We start from the raw sequence: 19,676 nt of genomic DNA, 5'->3' as shown, positions 1-19,676 counted from the left end.
CATGCCCCCAAAAAGTGAGATGATGATCTGGTGCCGGACTGCAATCGGGTTAAGAGGAAGGGACTACCAAGTCATGGCAGAACCCATCTACTCAGACAGTAGGCCCACCATTTTGACAGCACGGGGGGTGGTCGATGTACGCCATGGGAGGGTACCCGTCCGCATCCTAAACATTGGGGAAAGAGAAGTATACTTGCCCCGGTATGCCACTCTAGCCAAATTGTTCACCGTTAACCAAAACTCTGTAAAGGCCGTGGAACCCTTGCCTCCATCTCAACCAGAGGAGGGTAACGGACTGGTGTCAGAAGCTGCATGTGGGCACCGACTCCACTCCCTCACACCAAAAAGAGGGAGTCTACCGGGTGGTACAGGAGTACGAAAGAGTCTTTAGCAAACACCCGCTAGACTTTGGGCAAGTAAAGGGGGTAGAACACCACATCCCCACAGGAGACCATCCACCCATAAAGGAAAGATACCGACCTGTACCCCCTGCACACTATCAGAATGCCAAGGGAATGTTGCGAGAAATGAAGGAGGCTGGGGTAATCAGGGACAGCTGTAGCCCCTGGGCAGCTCCACTAGTTCTTGTGAAAAAGAAAGATGGCACCATGAGAATGTGTGTAGATTACAGAAAGGTCAACCGTATCACACACAAAGATGCGTACCCGTTACCAAGGATAGAGGAATGTTTAGCTGCATTAAAGTCTGCTAACTTCTTCTCCACTTTGGATCTTACTAGCGGGTACTGGCAGGTTCCTGTAGCAGAGGCAGACAAGGAGAAGACCGCGTTCACCACCCCGATGGGTCTCAGCGAATTCAATTGTATGCCGTTCGGACTCTGCAACGCACCAGGAACCTTCCAGCGGTTGATGGAGTGCTGTCTGGGGCACAGGAATTTCAAGACGGTCCTGCTATACCTGGACGATGTCATCACGTATTCCAAAACATATGAGGACCATCTGAAACACCTGGCAGAGGTGTTTGACGCCCTGGCAGGTTACGGCCTAAAGGTGAAACCCTCCAAGTGTCATCTACTGAAACCAAAGGTACAGTACCTGGGACACGTGGTGAGTGCTGACGGAGTAGCTCCAGACCCTGATAAGATCACAGTGATTAAGGACTGGCCAAGACCCTCCAGCATAAAGGAAGTGCTGCAGTTCCTCGGGTTGGTAGGCTACTACCGAAGATTCATCTCTGGGTTCACCAAAATGGCAGCCCCTATGCAAGACCTCCTGTTAGGTCAGTCAAAGACCACGAATTAGAAGCCGCCCTTCAGGTGGGACAAGCTGGAAGAGGAGTCTTTCCGCCAGCTGAAGATGGCCCTCACGGGGGATGAGATCCTGGCTTACCCTGATTACGGCCAGCCTTTTATTCTCCACACGGACGTGAGCAACATCGGGCTAGGGGCGGTGCTGTCCCAGATCCAACAGGGCAGAGAACGGGTAATCGCTTATGCCAGCCGAAAACTACGGCCCACAGAGAGAAACCCTGAGAATTATAGCTCCTTCAAGCTAGAGTTCCTAGCAGTGATGTGGGCAGTGACGGAAAGTTTCAAACATTACCTTGCCTCTGCCAAGTTCACTGTGTACACGGACAACAACCCGCTGACACACCTGGACACTGCAAGACTTGGTGCCCTGGAGCAAAGATGGATGGCCCGGCTGTCCAACTATGAGTTTACCATCAAATACCGGGCGGGACGCACAAATGCCAAAGCAGACGCCCTGTCCAGGATGCCAAACTTGCCGGACGGAGGGGAAGATCCAAAAGAACTGGAAGAGATTGAACTCCCTGCGTTCCACCGTCATGGGATTACCCAGTGTTCCCACTGTGTAAGGGACAAGCACTTTGTCACGTTCAACCCCTTACCCCACTACAGCTGGGCGGAGACGCAAGACAGTGACCCAGCAGTCCGCCTGGTAAAAGAGATGCTGATACAGGCTGATGCCCGCCTTGACCCAGACGCTCCAGAAGAGACCAAACAGCTGTGGAAGGAGAAGAGTAAACTGTTTCTCTACAAGGGAAAGCTGTGCCGGAGAATTCTCAACTCCCGGACACATGAGCTGACCTGGCAGGTAGTGGTCCCGAGAGGAGACGCGGCTATGGTCTTGGAGGCATACCACGACGGAGCAGGGCACTTTGGATGGAAGAAGTTGGAGTTCCTGTTGAGTGAGCGGTTCTTCTGGGTAGGCATGAGAGGGGCCATTGAGAGATGGTGCCGAGACTGCGGCCCGTGGAACCTGAGAAGAAAGGACCGTGCCAGCCAGAAGACTCCCCTGCAGCCCATCATCACCAAGCAGCCTCTAGAACTGGTAGCCCTGGACCATGTGAAGCTGGCTCCAAGTAGGTCCGGGTACGTCTACGCCCTCACCATCGTAGACCACTACTCCCGGTTCCTGGTGGTGGTCCCTGTCAAGGACTTAACGGCTCAGACAGCAGCTAGAGCCTTCCAGCAACACATCAGCTGTCCACACGAGTATCCGGAGCAAGTGCTGACTGACCAAGGTCCAGCCTTCGAAGCGGAGGTCTTCCAGGAGTTCTGCAAACTGTATGGCTGCAAGAAGATAAGGACAACGCCCTATCACCCCCAAACCAATGGATTGTGCGAGAAGATGAACCAGGTGGTGAGAAACTTGCTGAAAACGTTTCTCCCGGAAAGAATGGAGTCTGTGGCCTGAAAAACTGCCTGATCTGGTGGACTTGTATAACCACATCCCAGTAAATTCCACCAACTGCACCCCAGCTTACCTAATGAGAGCAAGACCTGGTAAGCTGCCTATTGACCTGGATATGGGAGTCCTGACACCCGAGGACACCTCGCCAGAGGCAGACTGGGATACAGAACGGCAGCAGCAGTACCGGAAAGTGCAGGGGAGTGTTGAGAGAAGTCTGTCACAAGCAAGAGAAAGGCAAAAGAGGACTTACAACCAGCATGCTCCCGCTGCTCCCCTGGCACCTGGAGTGCAGGTCTTGAAGAGGAAGAGGTGGCTCCATAAGTTGGATGACCAGTGGGAGAAAGAACCGTACACAGTACTGCCCTCAAGCCATGAAAATCCGAAAGTATGCGTTATCAGTAAGGATGGAGGAGAGACCACAGCCACTGTCTCCAGAGACCACCTGAGGAAGTGTCCCGAGCAGCTGCAAAGCACTGATGAAGACCAAGATAGCCCTCAACCCGCAGAGGAAAGGGAAGAAATGGTCAGCACAGTACTTGGAGAATTTCCCCGGTCCTGGAAACAAATTAACAACGCTATTGTGGTACCCGTCCTTACCTTTCTCCAGCCAGCCCCTCAAGGGCCTACAGAAGAGCAAGTAGTGTTGGGAGAGCAACCGGCCCCGGAGGCAGAAGATTCCATACCAGCAGCCCAGGAGAATCAACCCTCTGCTAGTAGTGAGCCTGCCGTGCCCGTGGTAAGCCAAAGAGTACGCAGAAAGCTGCCCAATCTACCCGTAACATCTCCAAACACCTGTAGAGCAGACACTAGCGAGCCCACTACACAAGGGGTGGAAACAGGGGACCCAGAAAGAACACCACCAGATAGTGTGTTACGTAGGTCCACCAGGAGTACTAGAGGTCAGAAGCCCGCTCGCTGGAGAATCTAAAAAAAAAAGATATATACCTGTATATTGCAAATGTTGAAATGTTTTATGTTTGTTGCATGAATAATAATTATATTTCTCAAGTTACCCGACAGGGTTCATGGACTGACAGGTTATGGACAATGAATAACCCGAACTGTACCTTGTAAATAGTTGCACCTGTTAAGTGCCAGACCACAGAACAAAAACCTGTGGAGGTGGCTGAAGAAGTGGTCCAACGCCGGATCATCGATGCCCTGTAGCCACCCCAGGGCCTATGTGGAGGGTTTGGGACGGGTCCCTCAAAATACATCTTTGGTGACATGGACACCTGGTTACGGAAGCGCCGTGACCTATAAAGACTGAACTCTTTTGTACATATGTTGATGTGTTATTGCTTATACCCTGTTATGTATGTTTTCATAAAATGTGTTTAGTCCCGGAGTACTAAAATTTACCAGGGGGGAATGTGGCACCCCAGGGGTCTGGTTGCCACAGTGGTAGAAATACCATGTCTGAGAGCGAGCATGGGTTTTCCTGGTCAGGAGCACTGTTGCATGCAACGCCTCCTGCCCCAGTCCAGGGAGGGGAGGAACCTGCCCTTTATAAACTGGATCTGGGGCAGGGTTAGGAGAGTAGAGTAGTTCCAGAGGAAGGGACAGAGGAGCAGCAAGGAGCTCTGTAGGAGACAGGAGCTGAAGGCCAGGGATTGGAGCTAGCAGAGCTCATCCTGGCAGAAGACGCAGAGAACCGGACACCGGAGTCCGAGGCTGTGAGGATATCCACATCCAGCAGCAGAAACCACCTGGCAGGGGATTTCAGGTCCTCTGGCCATAGAAAGCCTGGAGGCTCAGTCACACGCAAGGGACCAGCACCGCCATCGAGGAGCGGAAGGTACCAAAGGCCCCAAGTCACCAGCCATACAGGTGAGCACCACACGGTACACTCAGGGATGTGGGCTACTACACGACTACAGCAAGGTAGCCAGGAAGAGTGCAGTCAGATGGGAAGGCCTACACCTCCACCTGGCCAGGGGGACTCTTGTTCGCTCACAGACTGACCAGGCCTCTAATGTCAGCCAGTACTCCCGGCAGGGCCTTTTTCATTACCAACAGTAAAGACCCTGAACTGCACTGCACGGACTCTGAGTCATTTCTGTTGCGCCCATGCACCACAAACCTCACCATCTACACACGCTGCCCTGAGGCTATACTCCTCCCGTGGAGAGTTATACTACCCTCTGCTGCGCACACAACATCAGCCTCAGCGGTCTGCCCCGCAGCGGCGGTTCTCAGTGACCGCAATCCACAGGTGGCGTAGTCGGACATTTCAACATTAAAAACCAAGTAAACAGATCCGCCACTGGTTTGACCACCCTGAGCCACGGGACCGGGTCGCCGCCACAGAGACTACAACCCCTGACATTACACAGAGACCCGGCTCCGAGTATTCCCCCACACACGGCCCAGGGGGCTCGTCATATGTAGTTTCTTACGGTTAAAAGGGGGGGGGGGGGCGACCCAACCCACCTGGAATTGACGATGCCAATGTCATGTAAAACACAGCAAGGGGACTCCAAAAAGAGTCTCCATTTTTTCCAAAAATTGTGGCACAGACACCACTTAAGTGGCATCAATTGCCCCAGAGTTGCTTAAAACGGTTGGTGAGGTGATTTTACCAAATCCTCAAGCTTTTAGTCTCCCCAGGATGACACAGGGGTAGAAAAGTCATTGCGAATCCATGATTTGTTCATCTTTATGAACGTGAGTCTGTCTACATTCTCAGTGGACAGCCGCGTGTGCTTATCTGTCAGCACACCACCAGCAGTGCTGAACACACGTTCAGAGAGAACGCTGGCTGCGGGGCACGACAAGATCTCCAAGGCGTGAGTGGCGAGCTCAGGCCATTTTTCCAGATTGGAAGCCCAAAATGAGCAAAGGTCCAGTGACACAGTCATGGCTTTGATGTTCACTTGGAGATACTCCTGTACCATCCTCTGACTATGTGTCAGACTTCTTGTCTCCTGTGGTCTTGCAAAGGATGGTCTAAAAAATTGGTGAAACGATTCCACATAATTGCTGTTACCAGCAGATACAGTGTTACTGTTACGGTTTGAGTGATGAAGACTCGACAGTCCCACGGTTGGCAAGTTAGAACTGTGAGATTCACTACGTGCACCACTGGTGTTTTGTGGAAAAGCAGATGTAAGATTCTGTAACAGCCTCTACTGATACTCCTGCATGCCTGAATCCCTTTCTATGGCAGGAATTATTTCAGCAAATTTACTTTTGTACCGGGGATCTAAGAGTGTGGCAATCCAGTAGTCGGGATTACTTTGAATTCTGACAATCCGAGGGTCATGTTGCAGGTAGTGCAGCAAGAAGGCACTTATGTGTCTTGCGCATCCAGGAGGACCAAGTCCTTGTTGTGTTGGTGGCGAGGTAACAATCATGCTTCCTTCCTCTGCCCTCTCACCCCAACCTAGCACAACAGAAATGTGATCAAGGTCTCCCTCATCTAATGAGTCTTCCATGCCCATCGCCAGTTCGTCCTCTACTTCTCCCTCGGCTCCTGCACCTTCCTCAACAGTTTGGCTGCTACCATGCGCCCTCATTAATCCCTCTCCCCACCCTCCCATGCCTGCCACCTTGGTGCTGCCGACCGTCTGGACCTTGGAGATGTTATCCCTTCCGCATACGACTCCTCCTGTACTTCCTCCCCCTCCTCTTGTCCCACCACGTGACTCCGAATACTGTTTAAAGTGTACTCCAGCATGTAAATGACCGGAATAGTCATGCACTAAACATCTTCGTCGCCATTTCAAAATTGTGCAGAAGGGTGCATAGGTCCCTGATCTGAGACCACTCCTCCAGCGTGATTTGCCCCACCTCTGGATCTCGTTGGCCCAGGCTATACATCATAACGTATTGCACCAGGGCTCGTCGGTGATGCCACAGTCGCTGCAACATGTGCAGAGTTGAATTCCATCATGTCGGCACATCGCATTTCAGCCGGTGAACTGGCAGGCCCAACGACTTCTGTAGAGGTGTAAGTCTTTGAGCTGCGGGATGCGAACGGCGGAAGTGAGCACACAGCGACCGTGCCCTCTGCAGAAGACCATCTAGTCTGGGATAGTGGGCTAAAAATTGCTGGACAACCAGGTTTAACACGTGAGCCATAAAAGGCATGTGTGTGACATTGCCCCGGCGAAGGGCTGCACCCCGGTTTGCAGCATTGTCGCACACGGCCTTCCCTGGCTGCAGGTTCAGTGGAGACAACCATTCATGAAACTCGGTCTCCAGAGCTGACCACAACTCCTCAGCTGTGTGACTCACATTTCCCAGACATTTCAAAGTAAACACCGCCTGATGCCGTTGAGCCCTGCTGCCAGCATAGTAAGGAGGTGTGCAGGATTCCTTCTGCGCGGGTTAGAACGTGGGTGGCATTACCAGACAGGCTTTGGGTGCAGGTGGAAGACCGAGAGGAGGTTGAGGAGGCAGAAGCAGTGAAGGAACTTCTAGATAAAGAGGATTGACGCACAACTCGTGGGGATGGCAAGACTTGGACAGCAGCCCCTTCTCCTGCTGTCACCATAGTTACCCAGTGCCCAGTCCGCAACATGTAACGCCCCTGTCCATGCCTACTCGTCCAAGTGTCTGTTGTGAAATGCACCCTGTCACACACAGAGTTTCTCAAGGAAGCGGTGATGTTGTGTGCGACATGCTGGTGTAGGGCAGGCACAGCTTTCTTTGAGAAGTAGTGGCGACTGGGCATCTGGTACTGGGGCACTGCGACGGACATAAGGTCTCAAAAATCCTCTGTGTCCACCAGGTGGAAAGGCAGCATTTCTGTAGCCAACAGCTTGCAGATGGTTAAATTCAACCTCTTAGCTTTGTCATGACTAGGAGGAAATGGTCTTTTACTTGTCCACATCTGAGGGACTGAGGGCTGGCTGTTGTGCTTAGACGGGGTTGAGTAGGGTGTCCCCGGCAAACTGCCGGTCTGTGAGGAAGATGCAGGCGGACATGTTAGGTTGCCTTGATCCAAAGGTGGTGCTATCGATGTCGGACAGCGCTCAACACCAGCTGGTGTTACCACTTCCAAATGAACTGACGACCTGCCAATCACACTGGCTGTTGCGGGTAAAGAGGTGGCAGGTCTGCATCCAAAAACATGTGTGACTGCTGTCCCCCCAGTCACAGAGGATGAAGAGGCCACGGATGCGCAAGATGGGGCAGACGGTGGTTGGCCCGGCCCGCGAGGCCACATTGTAGCACAGTGAGCTTCCCACTGCAACTTATGCTTCATATCCATGTGACGGTTCATGCATGAAGTACTCAAACTATGGATTTTTTGGCCTCTACTTAGCTTTTGGTGACAAATGTTACAGATAACAAGAGTTGGGTCATCCTTTGCGATCTCAAAAAATGCCCAGGCTATGCAAGGCTTAGAGCCCATGCGACCTGAAGAGCCACCACGACTTGTGGTCAGAGGCAGAGTTGTGGTTGAGGATGCAGTTGTTGATGTGCTTCCAGTACTCCGTCTCTGTCCAGGAAGGCACAACCTAACCTCGTCGTCACTAGCATCCTCCTCCACCTCCTCTGCTGACCTCATCAACTGGCTGACTGTGGGTTGACAGTAAGTGGGATCTCCAACCTCGTCATCATCACCCTGTGTGTTCTCACACCCGTCGTCCTCAGAGCCAAAGTCTTCCTGCCCTGACCGAAAAGTCAAGTTGTCGCTCCAATCAGGTATCTGAGTCTCATCATCGTCTTCCTCATCGTCTCCACCAACAGGAGTTACAGTTTGGGAACGAGGGTCTACATTATGCTCAGAACCTTCTTTATCTGGGTCTGGATTCGACTCATAAACATTCTGAGCATCAGTGCAGATCATTTCCTCGTCTGGATTCACAAAAGCCCAGGCAATAGTATGAGTAAACAGCTCAGCAGACTCAACCATCTGTGCTACCCCATACTCAGACGGGCAGCTGGAGACTTTGGAGCTGTGAGGAAGCAAGTGCGATTGGGGTGACACCTCTGAGGACTGGAGTATTTGTGATGTTCAAGTTGAGGTGGAGGAGAGCCCACTTGAAGGAGCACTTGATATCCGTTGAAGCACCTGCTGTTTTTATGCCTCATCTGGAATTTGTAGCGATTGGTGTGTCCGTAAGAAAGGGATCATATCACATTGTCCACGAAAAGAAGTAGACATCTTAATTTGGCTGGAAGATGGTCTTTCTTCTGCAGATGTTACTGTTGCTTTACCACCTACCCGACAGACACAACCTTTTTTTACCTTTCCAACACGCCTATTCCCCTTTCCACCAGCACCAGGCCTTTTGCCACTCATTTTGGTGGTTAACTAATTGTCAACTCTGTTTTTGTTTGCACAAAAAACGATGGATGGAAACCGAGCAGAGCTGAGTGGCCAAATTGTGGTACTAGCCCAAAAGGATTGGCTGGGTCAGATGCAGTAAAACAATTTTATTAGATACACAGGCGGCGTAGCTTGCTTCACAGCTGGGCTACTCCAATAACTACGAGACACTGCTACTATGCCCAAAAGGATTTACTGGGTTAGATGCAGTAAAAAATTGTTATTAGATACACAGGTGGTGTAGCTTGCTTCAGAGGGGCTACTCCACTGACTACCAAACACTGCTACTAGGCCCAAAAGGATTTTCTGGGTTAGATGCAGTAAAAAATTAGAATTAGATACACAGGCTGTGTAGCTTCCTTCACAGGTGGGCTACTCCGCTGACTACCAGACACTGCTACTAGGCCCAAAAAGATTTCCTGGGTTAGATGCAGTAAAAAATTAGAATTAGATACACAGGTGGTGTAGCTTCCTTCACAGGTGGGCTACTCCGCTGACTACGAGACACTGCTACTATGCCCAAAAGGATTTACTGGGTTAGATGCAGTAAAAAATTGTTATTAGATACACAGGTGGTGTAGCTTGCATCAGATGGGCTACTCCACTGACTACCAGACACTTCTACTAGGCCCAAAAAGATTTCCTGGGTTAGATGCAGTAAAAAATTAGAATTAGATACACAGGCGGTGTAGCTTTCTTCACAAGTGGGCTACTCCGCTGACTACGAGACACTGCTACTATGCCCAAAAGGATTTACTGGGTTAGATGCAGTAAAAAATTGTTATTAGATACACAGGTGGTGTACAGGGGCGTACATAGAAATCATGGGGCCCCATAGCAAAAGTCCAAATTGGGCCCCCCCTATAAAAAAAATTCTGCAAAGGAAGTGGAATCACAGTAGATAGGCGCAGTCACAAAAGGGCATATTTCTCAACTTTTGAAGACAGGGAAATGGACATGTCTTGAAGCATATACATAGTAAATGTGCCCATACTGAAGCCCTGTTGTGTTCATACCCCTTTTATCGACGTATAGATTTAAATACCCCCAAAAATGCATCCAACACACTGCATGATAGCCCCTACAGTAAATTCCCCTACATGCACAGTATGATGACTCATAGTCCTCCCAGAAAAGTATGATGTCCCCACAACCACCCACACAGTTTGATGGCCCACACACACCACCAAAGTATGATGGCCCTCACAAACCCCCACAGCAACCCCCCCAGCAACCTCCTCCTCACACAGTATGATGGTCCTCGCAAAATATGATGATCTCCACAGACCCACATTGTATAATTGCCCACACAGCATGATGGCCCCACAGGCCCTCCACAGAACCCCATATAACATGATGAAGGTACCCACATTATGATAGTCAGCACAGATCCCCCACATACATTAAAATTGGCCCCTACAGTAGTCCCAGCCACAATATGATGGTCCCCACAAGCCCCCCACATAATATGATGACCCCCTTTCAGTATTCCCCATCACAGTATAAGGACCCACAAACCCCTATATAAAAACGTAAAATATAAAAACGTATTACCTAGCCCTGTTTCCCCAATGAGCTGCTCTATGCATCGTGTGAACTGTGGCTATGCACAGCAGACGCAATATAGCTACGTCATTATGCCTGCTGCGCTGAGACACAGACTCACGGCCTAATGGTACAGCAGTACCTTTTAGCACTGGGTCTCCTCAACTCAAGGCTCAAAGTGGTCATGAGGTCTGCTGCTATTAGTGGTATGCCACTGGTACTATAGTAAGAGCTATTTTGCACAGTGACATTTTTATGTACGGTATTTTTCGGACTATAAGACGCACTTTTTTCCTCCAAAATTTTGGAGGAAAGTGGGGGGTGCGTCTTATAGTCCGAATACTATATACATGGCTGTGTGTGGTGGTGGGTGTGGAGGAGCGACAGCGGGGGATCAGCTTGGCACAGGAGGCAGCAGCCGCCTGCTGCAGCTTACACTGTGCCCGCTACTAAAGAAAATGAATATTCCCTGCTCCCCACGCCCATGGGCGTGGAGAGCAATGAATATTCATTTTTCTTAATTGCCGGCACACTGTACCGCAGCGCGGCTCCTGCTGCGCTCTGCGGTCTGTGTGCCCGCTATTAAAGCTCATGAATATTTTCTACAACCCACTCCCATGGGTTGTAGTGAATATCCATGGTCTTTAATAGCGGACACACTGACCGCAGAGTGGCAGCAGGAGCCGCACTGCGGTACAGTGTGCCAGCTATTGAACAGACTGAATGGTCACTGCTCCCCGCGCACAGAGTCCCGGCGTGGGGAGCAGTGACTATTCCAGCACAGCGTCTCACACTGTGTGAGGGCGCATGGCAGGGACGCCATGTGCACCCTGCCATGCGTGGCTCACACAGTGAGAGTGTCGGCAGCAGAGCAGGACAGCGCTGGCGGAGAGAGGAGGTGAGTATGATTGTTTATTTATTATTTTGTAGGCAGCGTGATGGGGGCTCAGAGGGTGCCATGCATACCAGGATGGGGGCTCAGAGGGTGCCATGCATACCAGGATGAGGGCTCAGAGGGTACCATGCATACCAGGATGGGGGCTCAGAGGGTGCCATGCATACCAGGATGGGGGCTTAAGGGGTGTTGTGCATACCAGGATGGGGGCTCAAGCGGTGCCGTGCATACCAGGATGGGGGCTCAGAGGGTGCCATGCATACCAGGATGGGGGTTCAAGGGGTGCCATGCATACCAGGATGGGGGATAAAGGGGTGCCATGCATACCAGGATGGGGGATCAAGGGGTGCCATGCATACCAGGATGGGGGATCAAGGGGTACCATGCATACCAGGATGGGGATGAGGGCCAGGTATACCAGGATGGGATGGGGGCCATTTATACCAGGAAGGAGGGGCCATACATACTAGGATAGAGGATATTAACAGAATTGGGGGACATTACCCCAATACCAGTGTCAGCAGCAGACCCCCTCCCCCATAACAGGGCATCATGATCACATTTTTTGCTTAATTTTTTTTTCCTATTTTCCTCCTTTAAAACCTAGGTGCATCTTATGGTCCGGTGCGTCTTATAGTCCGAAAAATACGGCATATACATATGTATAGTGAAGTCCATGTTACTACAATCGTGAAATGATATATGGATGATATAGAATTTCACTCATAAAGACCTTTTTCCAAATATCAACATCGTGGACGAAATACCCTGATCAGAAACTGGGCTAGTTTTATGGCTTTGTAACCTGTGAAGATTGTGCAAAGCTCATCTCTCTCCCACGCCACTGTGTTAGCCTGCCAAGAATGTATGGTTTATATAGAAGAATACAGCAGCCTCTGTAAGTGTTGAGATGGGCAAACACTGAATATATGACATTTCAACTTCATTACTGCTATATAGAATATACTTATAAAATGAAGGTGCTTAGTGCATAAATTGGCCAATACAAGAGAGCCCACCAGCCGTGACAATCCGTATCTTTCTTTCATGGGACCATAACCTAATAATTTTCAGACATACCTCTCCCAGTCTAAAAGCTACAAATATAAAGGGCAGATAGGATCCAGAACTAATTAAAAACAGCTTAAGGCCTCATTCACACGTCAGTGTTTTGAATCAGTGTTTGTTAGCGAAAAATTGGAGTGAAGCTTATAGACAAAAACTATAATTCGAAGATTGCTACCTGTTCTGTGTTTTGGAGACACTCCTGGATTTGGCATAGTAATACTGATGAAATACTGATCAAAAATACTGATGTGTGAATGAGGTCTAAGGGTGATGGGAGGGGGTCAGTCAGATTTGGAGGCAGTCACCATCCCCAATAGTATACTGATTTCCTTTCATCAGCCTAAGTCCTCTTTCACGCGTCCAGATATTTCCGGTACTGGAAAAAAAAGTACTGGAGACATCCGTGTCCGTGTGTACCTGCGTGACTACAGTGTGTCGCTCGCAAATGCTGAGGAGCAGAGGAGAATGACTCAGTCCAGCGAGCGGACCCCAGCCCTGTGCTGAGCTCAGTGAGTGGTGTACTGTTACTCAGTGAGCTCCACGCAGATCAGGGGCCCACTCACTGGAGTGAGTCATTCTCCTCTGCTCCTCAGCGTTTGCAGTCGCTTCAAGCCCCCGCACACACTGATGCAGAATTGTCTGTCAGGTGGATTACAACATGGAACAGTATGTCGGACAGGTGTTTTTTATTGTATTCTTATTTTTACATTTGCTGGATACAGCGGGAGCAGAATACAACTCTCAACATTGTACACTGCTGGTGTTGATCGCAGCGCAAGCAGGGGACAATGATGACAGATGCCTTCAGCACCCGGCATTTGGCAACAGCGCTAACTGTACACTGATTCCCAGGCGCCAGAAACTGTGATCCTGATGACACACGAATGTTTTTTTTTATTTTTCCACTTATAATAAAAACGGATGACACTTGGACCACACTCTGATCAAAGTCTAATCATAATAATTGGTCCATTTTCCTTGTATGTGGAAAAATCTGAAGTGTGAAAGGCTGTTTTTAATTAGTGGTGGATCCTACCTGCCCTTTCAATTTGGTTAGGCCCCATGAAAGAATTGCATACCTTATCGTTGTTGATAGGCTCCCATGAATTGGCCAATTTATGCACCAAGTACCTTCATTTTGTGCATCTCTGCACTTACAGAGGAGACTGTATTGTTTTGTTTGTTTATTATGTGGCCACACGCACACACACACATATATACACACACACACACACACATACACAGAAAGAGGGGTTGTCCAAGTTTGGGATGAAAGTCGGCAATCTCTCTATACGACTGCAGACATCTGAATCCTCACATCATACGCTGTCAGGATTCTCTGATGCCAGTGGCAAGACCAGCTGGTCACTTGGCTACAAGTATGTGATTTGCATATATGTGATCACGTGCTGATTAGACATGCTCGGCCTCACTCAGTTCACTTGTATTGATCGAGACCAAGCACTTCTAGTCAGAATGTGACTGGAAGCATGCAAACCGCTTATTTGTGGTCGCATGACCGCCCACTCTCGCCGCAGGAATCAGAGAATTCTGGCAGTGTGCTATGTGTGCGCTGTGAGGATTCAGAAGTCTGCAGTCATATAAAGTGATTGCAGACTTTCATCTCAAACCTGGACAACCCTTTTAAGCTAGATGCAGCAAATAGACTAATGGTGAGTGATGGTCTGGGTGTTAGATTTACGGTTTCTGAAAGCCTTGTGTTTTGCTCTGCTGTGCACTCTTCAGCCTGTCCATTCCTCCTTCAGTTAAAGAAGTTGTCCACTACTTTTTGATTCATGACCTATCCCTAGGATAGGTCATCAATCTCTAATCGGTCGGGGTCCGACACCCGGCACCCTCGCCGATCAGCTGCTATCGGTGCCGCCCAGAAGTACTTACTTGTGGAGCTGGCCATCTTCTCATAGCGGCAGCTGCAGTGTACTATACATCCACTTGTGTAGAACCAAGCTTCGGCGACTATCAGAAGACAGCCAGCTCCACAAGTGAGTACTTCTGGTCGGCACCAATAATAGCTGATTGGCGAGGGACAGGTGCCGGCTCCCGACCTATCAGACAATGATGATCTATCCTAGGGACCAGAAGATGACACCTGTGACAATAGAAGCACTGGCTAAAAATGGGTCTTCAATCAAAAAGTAGTGGACAACCTCTTTAATCCTCCCCTAAGAGACCATGACCTGCAGTGCAGATAAATGTGTGTAAAGTAGTAATTTATACAATTTACTAATGAGCTTCCATTGACACAGGTGTCATGTTCAGCTATAATCCCCTCTGGTCCCAGGTTCAGGAGCTCCACCTCTGGCCCTGTGGTGATGGACACAGGACACAGACAGTAACCCATGTGAAGGAGGCTTCCTGACTCTTTCACAATTCTGTTTATGACCCCTCCCCTCCCCCTGCCTTAACACCCGCACATCCAACAGACCGCACACAGGGCACAGACTGATTTCACACAGAGTGCACAGTGCTGTGCTGTTAAACATGCTGAGTCAGTCACCTGAGTCTCACCCCTGCATCCAAGTCGGCTCCCTCTGTCTCCATTAGCCAGGCTCCAATGATCACCACGCTGAGGCTGCTCAGCTCCTCTCTGGTGATTGTGCACGCAGCATAGTGATGTAGAGGGGCGTGTCTATGGGCAGGGCAGCCGATGCCGGGCCCCCTGAACCCTCGGGCCCCATAGCAGTCGCGTGGTCTGCCGCTATGGACGGGACGCCACTGGTGGAGTAGCTTGCTTCAGATGGGCTACTCCACTGACTACCAGACACTGCTACTAGGCCCAAAAAGATTTCCTGGGTTAGATGCAGTAAAAAATAAGAATTAGATACACAGGTGGTGTAGCTTCCTTCACAGGTGGGCTACTCCGCTGACTACGAGACACTGCTACTATGCCCAAATGGATTTACTGGGTTAGATGCAGTAAAAAATTGTTATTAGATACACAGGTGGTGTAGCTTGCTTCAGATGGGCTACTCCACTGACTACCAGACACTGCTACAGGCCCAAAAGGATTGGCTGGCTTAGATGCAGTAAAAAATTGGTATTAGATACACAGGTGGTGTAGCTTGCAACACAGATAGGCTACTCCAATGACTAACAGACACTGCTACAGGCCCAAAAGGATTGGCTAAGCTACATTTCGCCAAATGCTGTGAAAAACACTTGCACAGCACTGGCACAGACCTGCCTGGCAAAAAGTGCTATGAACTGCTGTAACCTAGCCCTCAAAAGGGCTGCAATTAGAACTAGTCCCTACTCCCTAAACCTATCTCTCTATGTAACTGGAAATTCGCTCGCAATTCACACAGTTATACTGTATAGTGCCCACAATAGCAGCGGTGCCGTCTAACACTCAGCTGCAGCAGTGAGAAAATGGTGGCGACGGGGAAAATGGCTGGGTCTTATAGGGCAAGGACATGTGACATACACTGCCAATGACACATGCCCTTGCTTGTGTGAAAAAAAAGCACTTCGCTCCGTGTGTGCGCTGCTGATAGGCTGACAGACTGCACCGCCCCGCTGTAAATGCGGGAAAGAAAAAAAAATGGAGATCTTCATTATTTCTGCAGAGATCCATCCCCTGCCCCTCCCCCGCCCACTCTACACTGAAACTGTCTATTAACATTAATTAACAGTATTACTGTGAAAAAATCCAGTTACGCTTTTGGTGCACGAACAGTTATCGAACATAACCTCGAACAGCCGAATTTTTTGCAAATCGTTCGAGTTCGTTGAACGACTCGAACACCGCCCAAAACAGCTCGAATTTGAGATTGACGAACAGTTCGAGTCGAACATAGCTCATCTCTAATTAGCACCCCTTCATTTTTTCCATAAACTGTACAATATCTTCAGAAATAAATGAAAATGTACCAAAGTTATAGCATGTGCAGCAATAAAGGCGCCCCTAATTAATACTTTATTTGCACACCCTTTGACATTGATGACAGCCTCCAATCGTTTCTTGTAGCCATCTATAAGCATCTTGCACTTCTCAGCTGGAATTTTCTCCCACTCTTCCTTTGCAGTTTGTTCCAGCTCTTGAATGTCTGCAGGGTTCTTTTTCCCAATGGCAGATTTCAGCTCACCCCAAAGATTTTCAATGGGATTGAGGTCAGGACTCATTGCGGCCATTTTAAAACAGTCCATATTTTTTTTCAACCATTCCTATATACTTTTGAATGTGTGCTTTGGGTCATTGTCTTGCTGGAAGACCCATGATCTTCGACTCAAACCAAGGTTTCTTAAACTGGGTAGGACATTTCACTCTAAAATCTCTCGATAATTCTCTTGATTTCATGTTTCCGGTGATACAGTCAAAGCCTCCAGTACCAGACACAACAAAGCAACCCCACATGCTTAACTGTTGGTAGGGTGTTCTTTTTCTTATACGCTTCATTGCGCTGCCTGTAAACAAACTTTTGATTTACATTGCCAAATTGCATTGTATTGTTTCATCTGTCCACAGAAAGTTTTCCTAAAAAGATTGTGGTTTGTCAAGGTACTCTTTGGCAAAGATCAGTCGTTTTATGTCTTTACTTCAGCAATGGTTTCTTCCTTGGCCTTCAACCATAAAGCTCTGCTTGGTTTAGTGTGCGGCATATGGTACTTGTTGAAACCCTGACCCCACACTGTTCCAGGTTGGTCTTCAGGTCTTTGGATGTTTGACGTGGTGTTTTTTCCACAATTCGCACCAACCTTCGAAGACATCTCTTGTCAATTTTCCTCTTTCTCCCATGTCCAGGGAGGTTCTTGAAAGTTCCATGCTTGTCAAACTTCTTAATAACATTGCGTACTGTTGAAACTGGGTTACCGAGGTCTTTGGAAATGGTATTATACCCTTTGGTAGTCTTGTGTTTGCTAATAATAGCAGTTCTGATGTCCTCAGACAGCTCCTTTGTCTTCACTTTTGTGACAAAGGAACAGGGTCTACTATGTGGCTTTTTTAAAACACTGAAGTCATCATTCATTGGCTAATTCATGTCACATTGGCACCGACAATTAATCACAGGTAAATCTCTTTTGCGATTTACCACAGGTGAGTCAAAATGTGTTTCCATACTAAATTAATGTAAAGGGTGACAATACCAGCGCATAGAAAGCTTTAGGTTTTTCTATTTTTCCCTCCCATTGTTTTTCATTTTATATTGTTGTTTATCATTTGCTCTTTTCTATTTAATACGAGTCTCTATACAAAAAAACTGTTTCACTTGATTAATTTTTTTCAGTAGATATTCCACATTATGTACTTAAACATCATGGTGTCAATAACGATGAGCAGGACTGTATATATTGCCAGATTGTCTTTTCACTGAGTGCCGCACTTTAATCATTTTCTTGCATATAAGATATCATTTTTGCGCTTTAATGATTATTCATATTCCTGTTTACAGTGAATATTCATTTCCATGTGTAAATATAACACTGTGAATTTCCCTCTAATAGATTGACAACCAATATTTCTATATTTAAGCGGATTGCGTCTGTTATTATTATAATATTCATTTCTACCATTATTGGTGAGAAATTTGCCTCCAGTAAGTCAGAGCGACATTGGCTGCAGTAATTATCAGAGATAAAACTAAGAGCTCAAGCAGCTTTACCTGGATAACTTCTGTCAGGCTGTAGACAAAATCCATTTTAATAATTATATATTTTACTATTTATTAATAAAAGTTATATTTTATTCTCATTTTCTATTTTTCTTTCTTTTCCTTCTTATTGATGTAAGTGATAATTATGGTGGTGAACACTAATGTGAATTTACGGTGTATGAGACTTCAGCAATCCATATGATCAGGATATTGGATGAGCCGAGTTGTCGTCTTCCAGGAACCTTACACCCAATAATTAATATTATACATTGTTTATTTAGTGTGAATAGAATCATAGGATGTCTTAGCATTATCTCTTACCTCTGGGACAGATTTGGATTCTGCATCAAGAACTTGTGTGGAGCCCGTGATACAGGTGAAATGGGCGTCGGGGTGACTCGTTCTGATCTAGTAGGGATAGAAATATGGAAAGTGTAAGGTAGCTAAAGGACACATAGTTGATGGGAGGTATGTATCACAGAGATGGTTGTCCTCCATGATGTAATCCTGGAATGTTGCTCTAGTGCACATAAGCACTAAGAGGATTGTTTGGTGCATGTGGGCCCAGGTTTTACGAGTAATCAGAGAGATGGGCGGGTCTGGCTACCCACATACCTCACCTCTGGGTGTGGTTAACAAGGTAAAACTGAGTCTGTTGTTTGACACATGGTCTCTGTGTGAGGAGGAAGAGGTTCTCCTGTGTGGTATCTGCAAACTGAGCCAGTGTACTGGATGGTTTCCAGCCGGTGTGGCCAAGACTGGCTCTCAAAAGACTTTGCCTAAACAACTGTTGTTTTCCTGAACTGAAGGCTGTTTATTTTCCTTTGCTTATGACTAGCGATGAGCGAATTAGTTCAAAATCTAATCTTACAACTTTAATTCGACATGAATATGGCACATTCGGATTGGTGATCGGAAAGGCGAGCAAATTTTCTTAAATTCGGGAAAAATCTGCAACGTTTGGCGAATAAATGCAGGAACGTGATTGCTGGGCAGTGGGCAACTACAGCGTTTTGAACAGTTTTGCTAGCATAGTGCCTGTTTATGATGAGCGGGGGGATGTGGTAGATGAGTGGAGGAGCTGGGGAAAGCTCAGAACAGATCAGCGGTGCGCTTGTAATCTTTTTCTTTTTCTTTTCCTGTAGGCTGTAACTTTAACTGTAAGTGCAGGAAGCATCCACACTGTCCAGACACAAGGGCTTCTGCAATTGGCTGCTGAAATCACATGTCCTCCCTATATAAAAAGTGCCCATGTTCCTTCAGCGCCATTTTATCCATGCTACTGCTGGAGACAGACGCTGCTGAGTGTGCGCCCGTGTACTGAGAGATATTAGCTAGATAGATGGGCGCTTGTGTGGAAGTACGATGGTGTAGATAAGTCCTGTGCTGTGTTCCTGTCAAATCGATGTTGCAGCACATTTTTTTTTCTTGTGCAATTACTGAGATTCTGACAGAAGTAGCAGGGCCCATGCCATAGAAGTGTGTTGTGCACTGGTTGTATTGTGCTCCATGCCTTAAATCTATTTTTTCACGTGCTAATGTGATAAACCAAGCAAGCCCTTGTAGCCCACCTTTTGATTTTGTGGGTTGAAATTGAG

General features: G+C 48.1%; 1 protein-coding gene across 7 annotated transcripts in view; it reads right to left on the bottom strand.

The window, feature by feature from the left end:
- Positions 1-19,676, bottom strand: part of LOC141172043 (guanylate-binding protein 3-like) — a 369,874-nt gene that overhangs the window by 102,982 nt on the left and 247,216 nt on the right. For 6 of the 7 annotated variants that reach the window (XM_073655827.1, XM_073655828.1, XM_073655831.1 and 3 more), the window contains one exon: positions 18,400-18,486. The exons of the other annotated variant lie outside the window; for it this stretch is intronic. In XM_073655827.1, coding sequence (XP_073511928.1) covers positions 18,400-18,486 — 87 coding nt within the window. The remainder of the gene's footprint in view (positions 1-18,399; positions 18,487-19,676) is intronic. 7 annotated transcript variants of the gene reach the window in all.

This window comes from Phyllobates terribilis, unplaced genomic scaffold, assembly GCF_046119375.1.
Source record: "Phyllobates terribilis strain yellow unplaced genomic scaffold, ASM4611937v1 Scaffold_12__6_contigs__length_324123572, whole genome shotgun sequence".
NCBI lineage: Eukaryota > Metazoa > Chordata > Amphibia > Anura > Dendrobatidae > Phyllobates > Phyllobates terribilis.
This window is presented reverse-complemented; position numbering and strand designations above follow the sequence as displayed.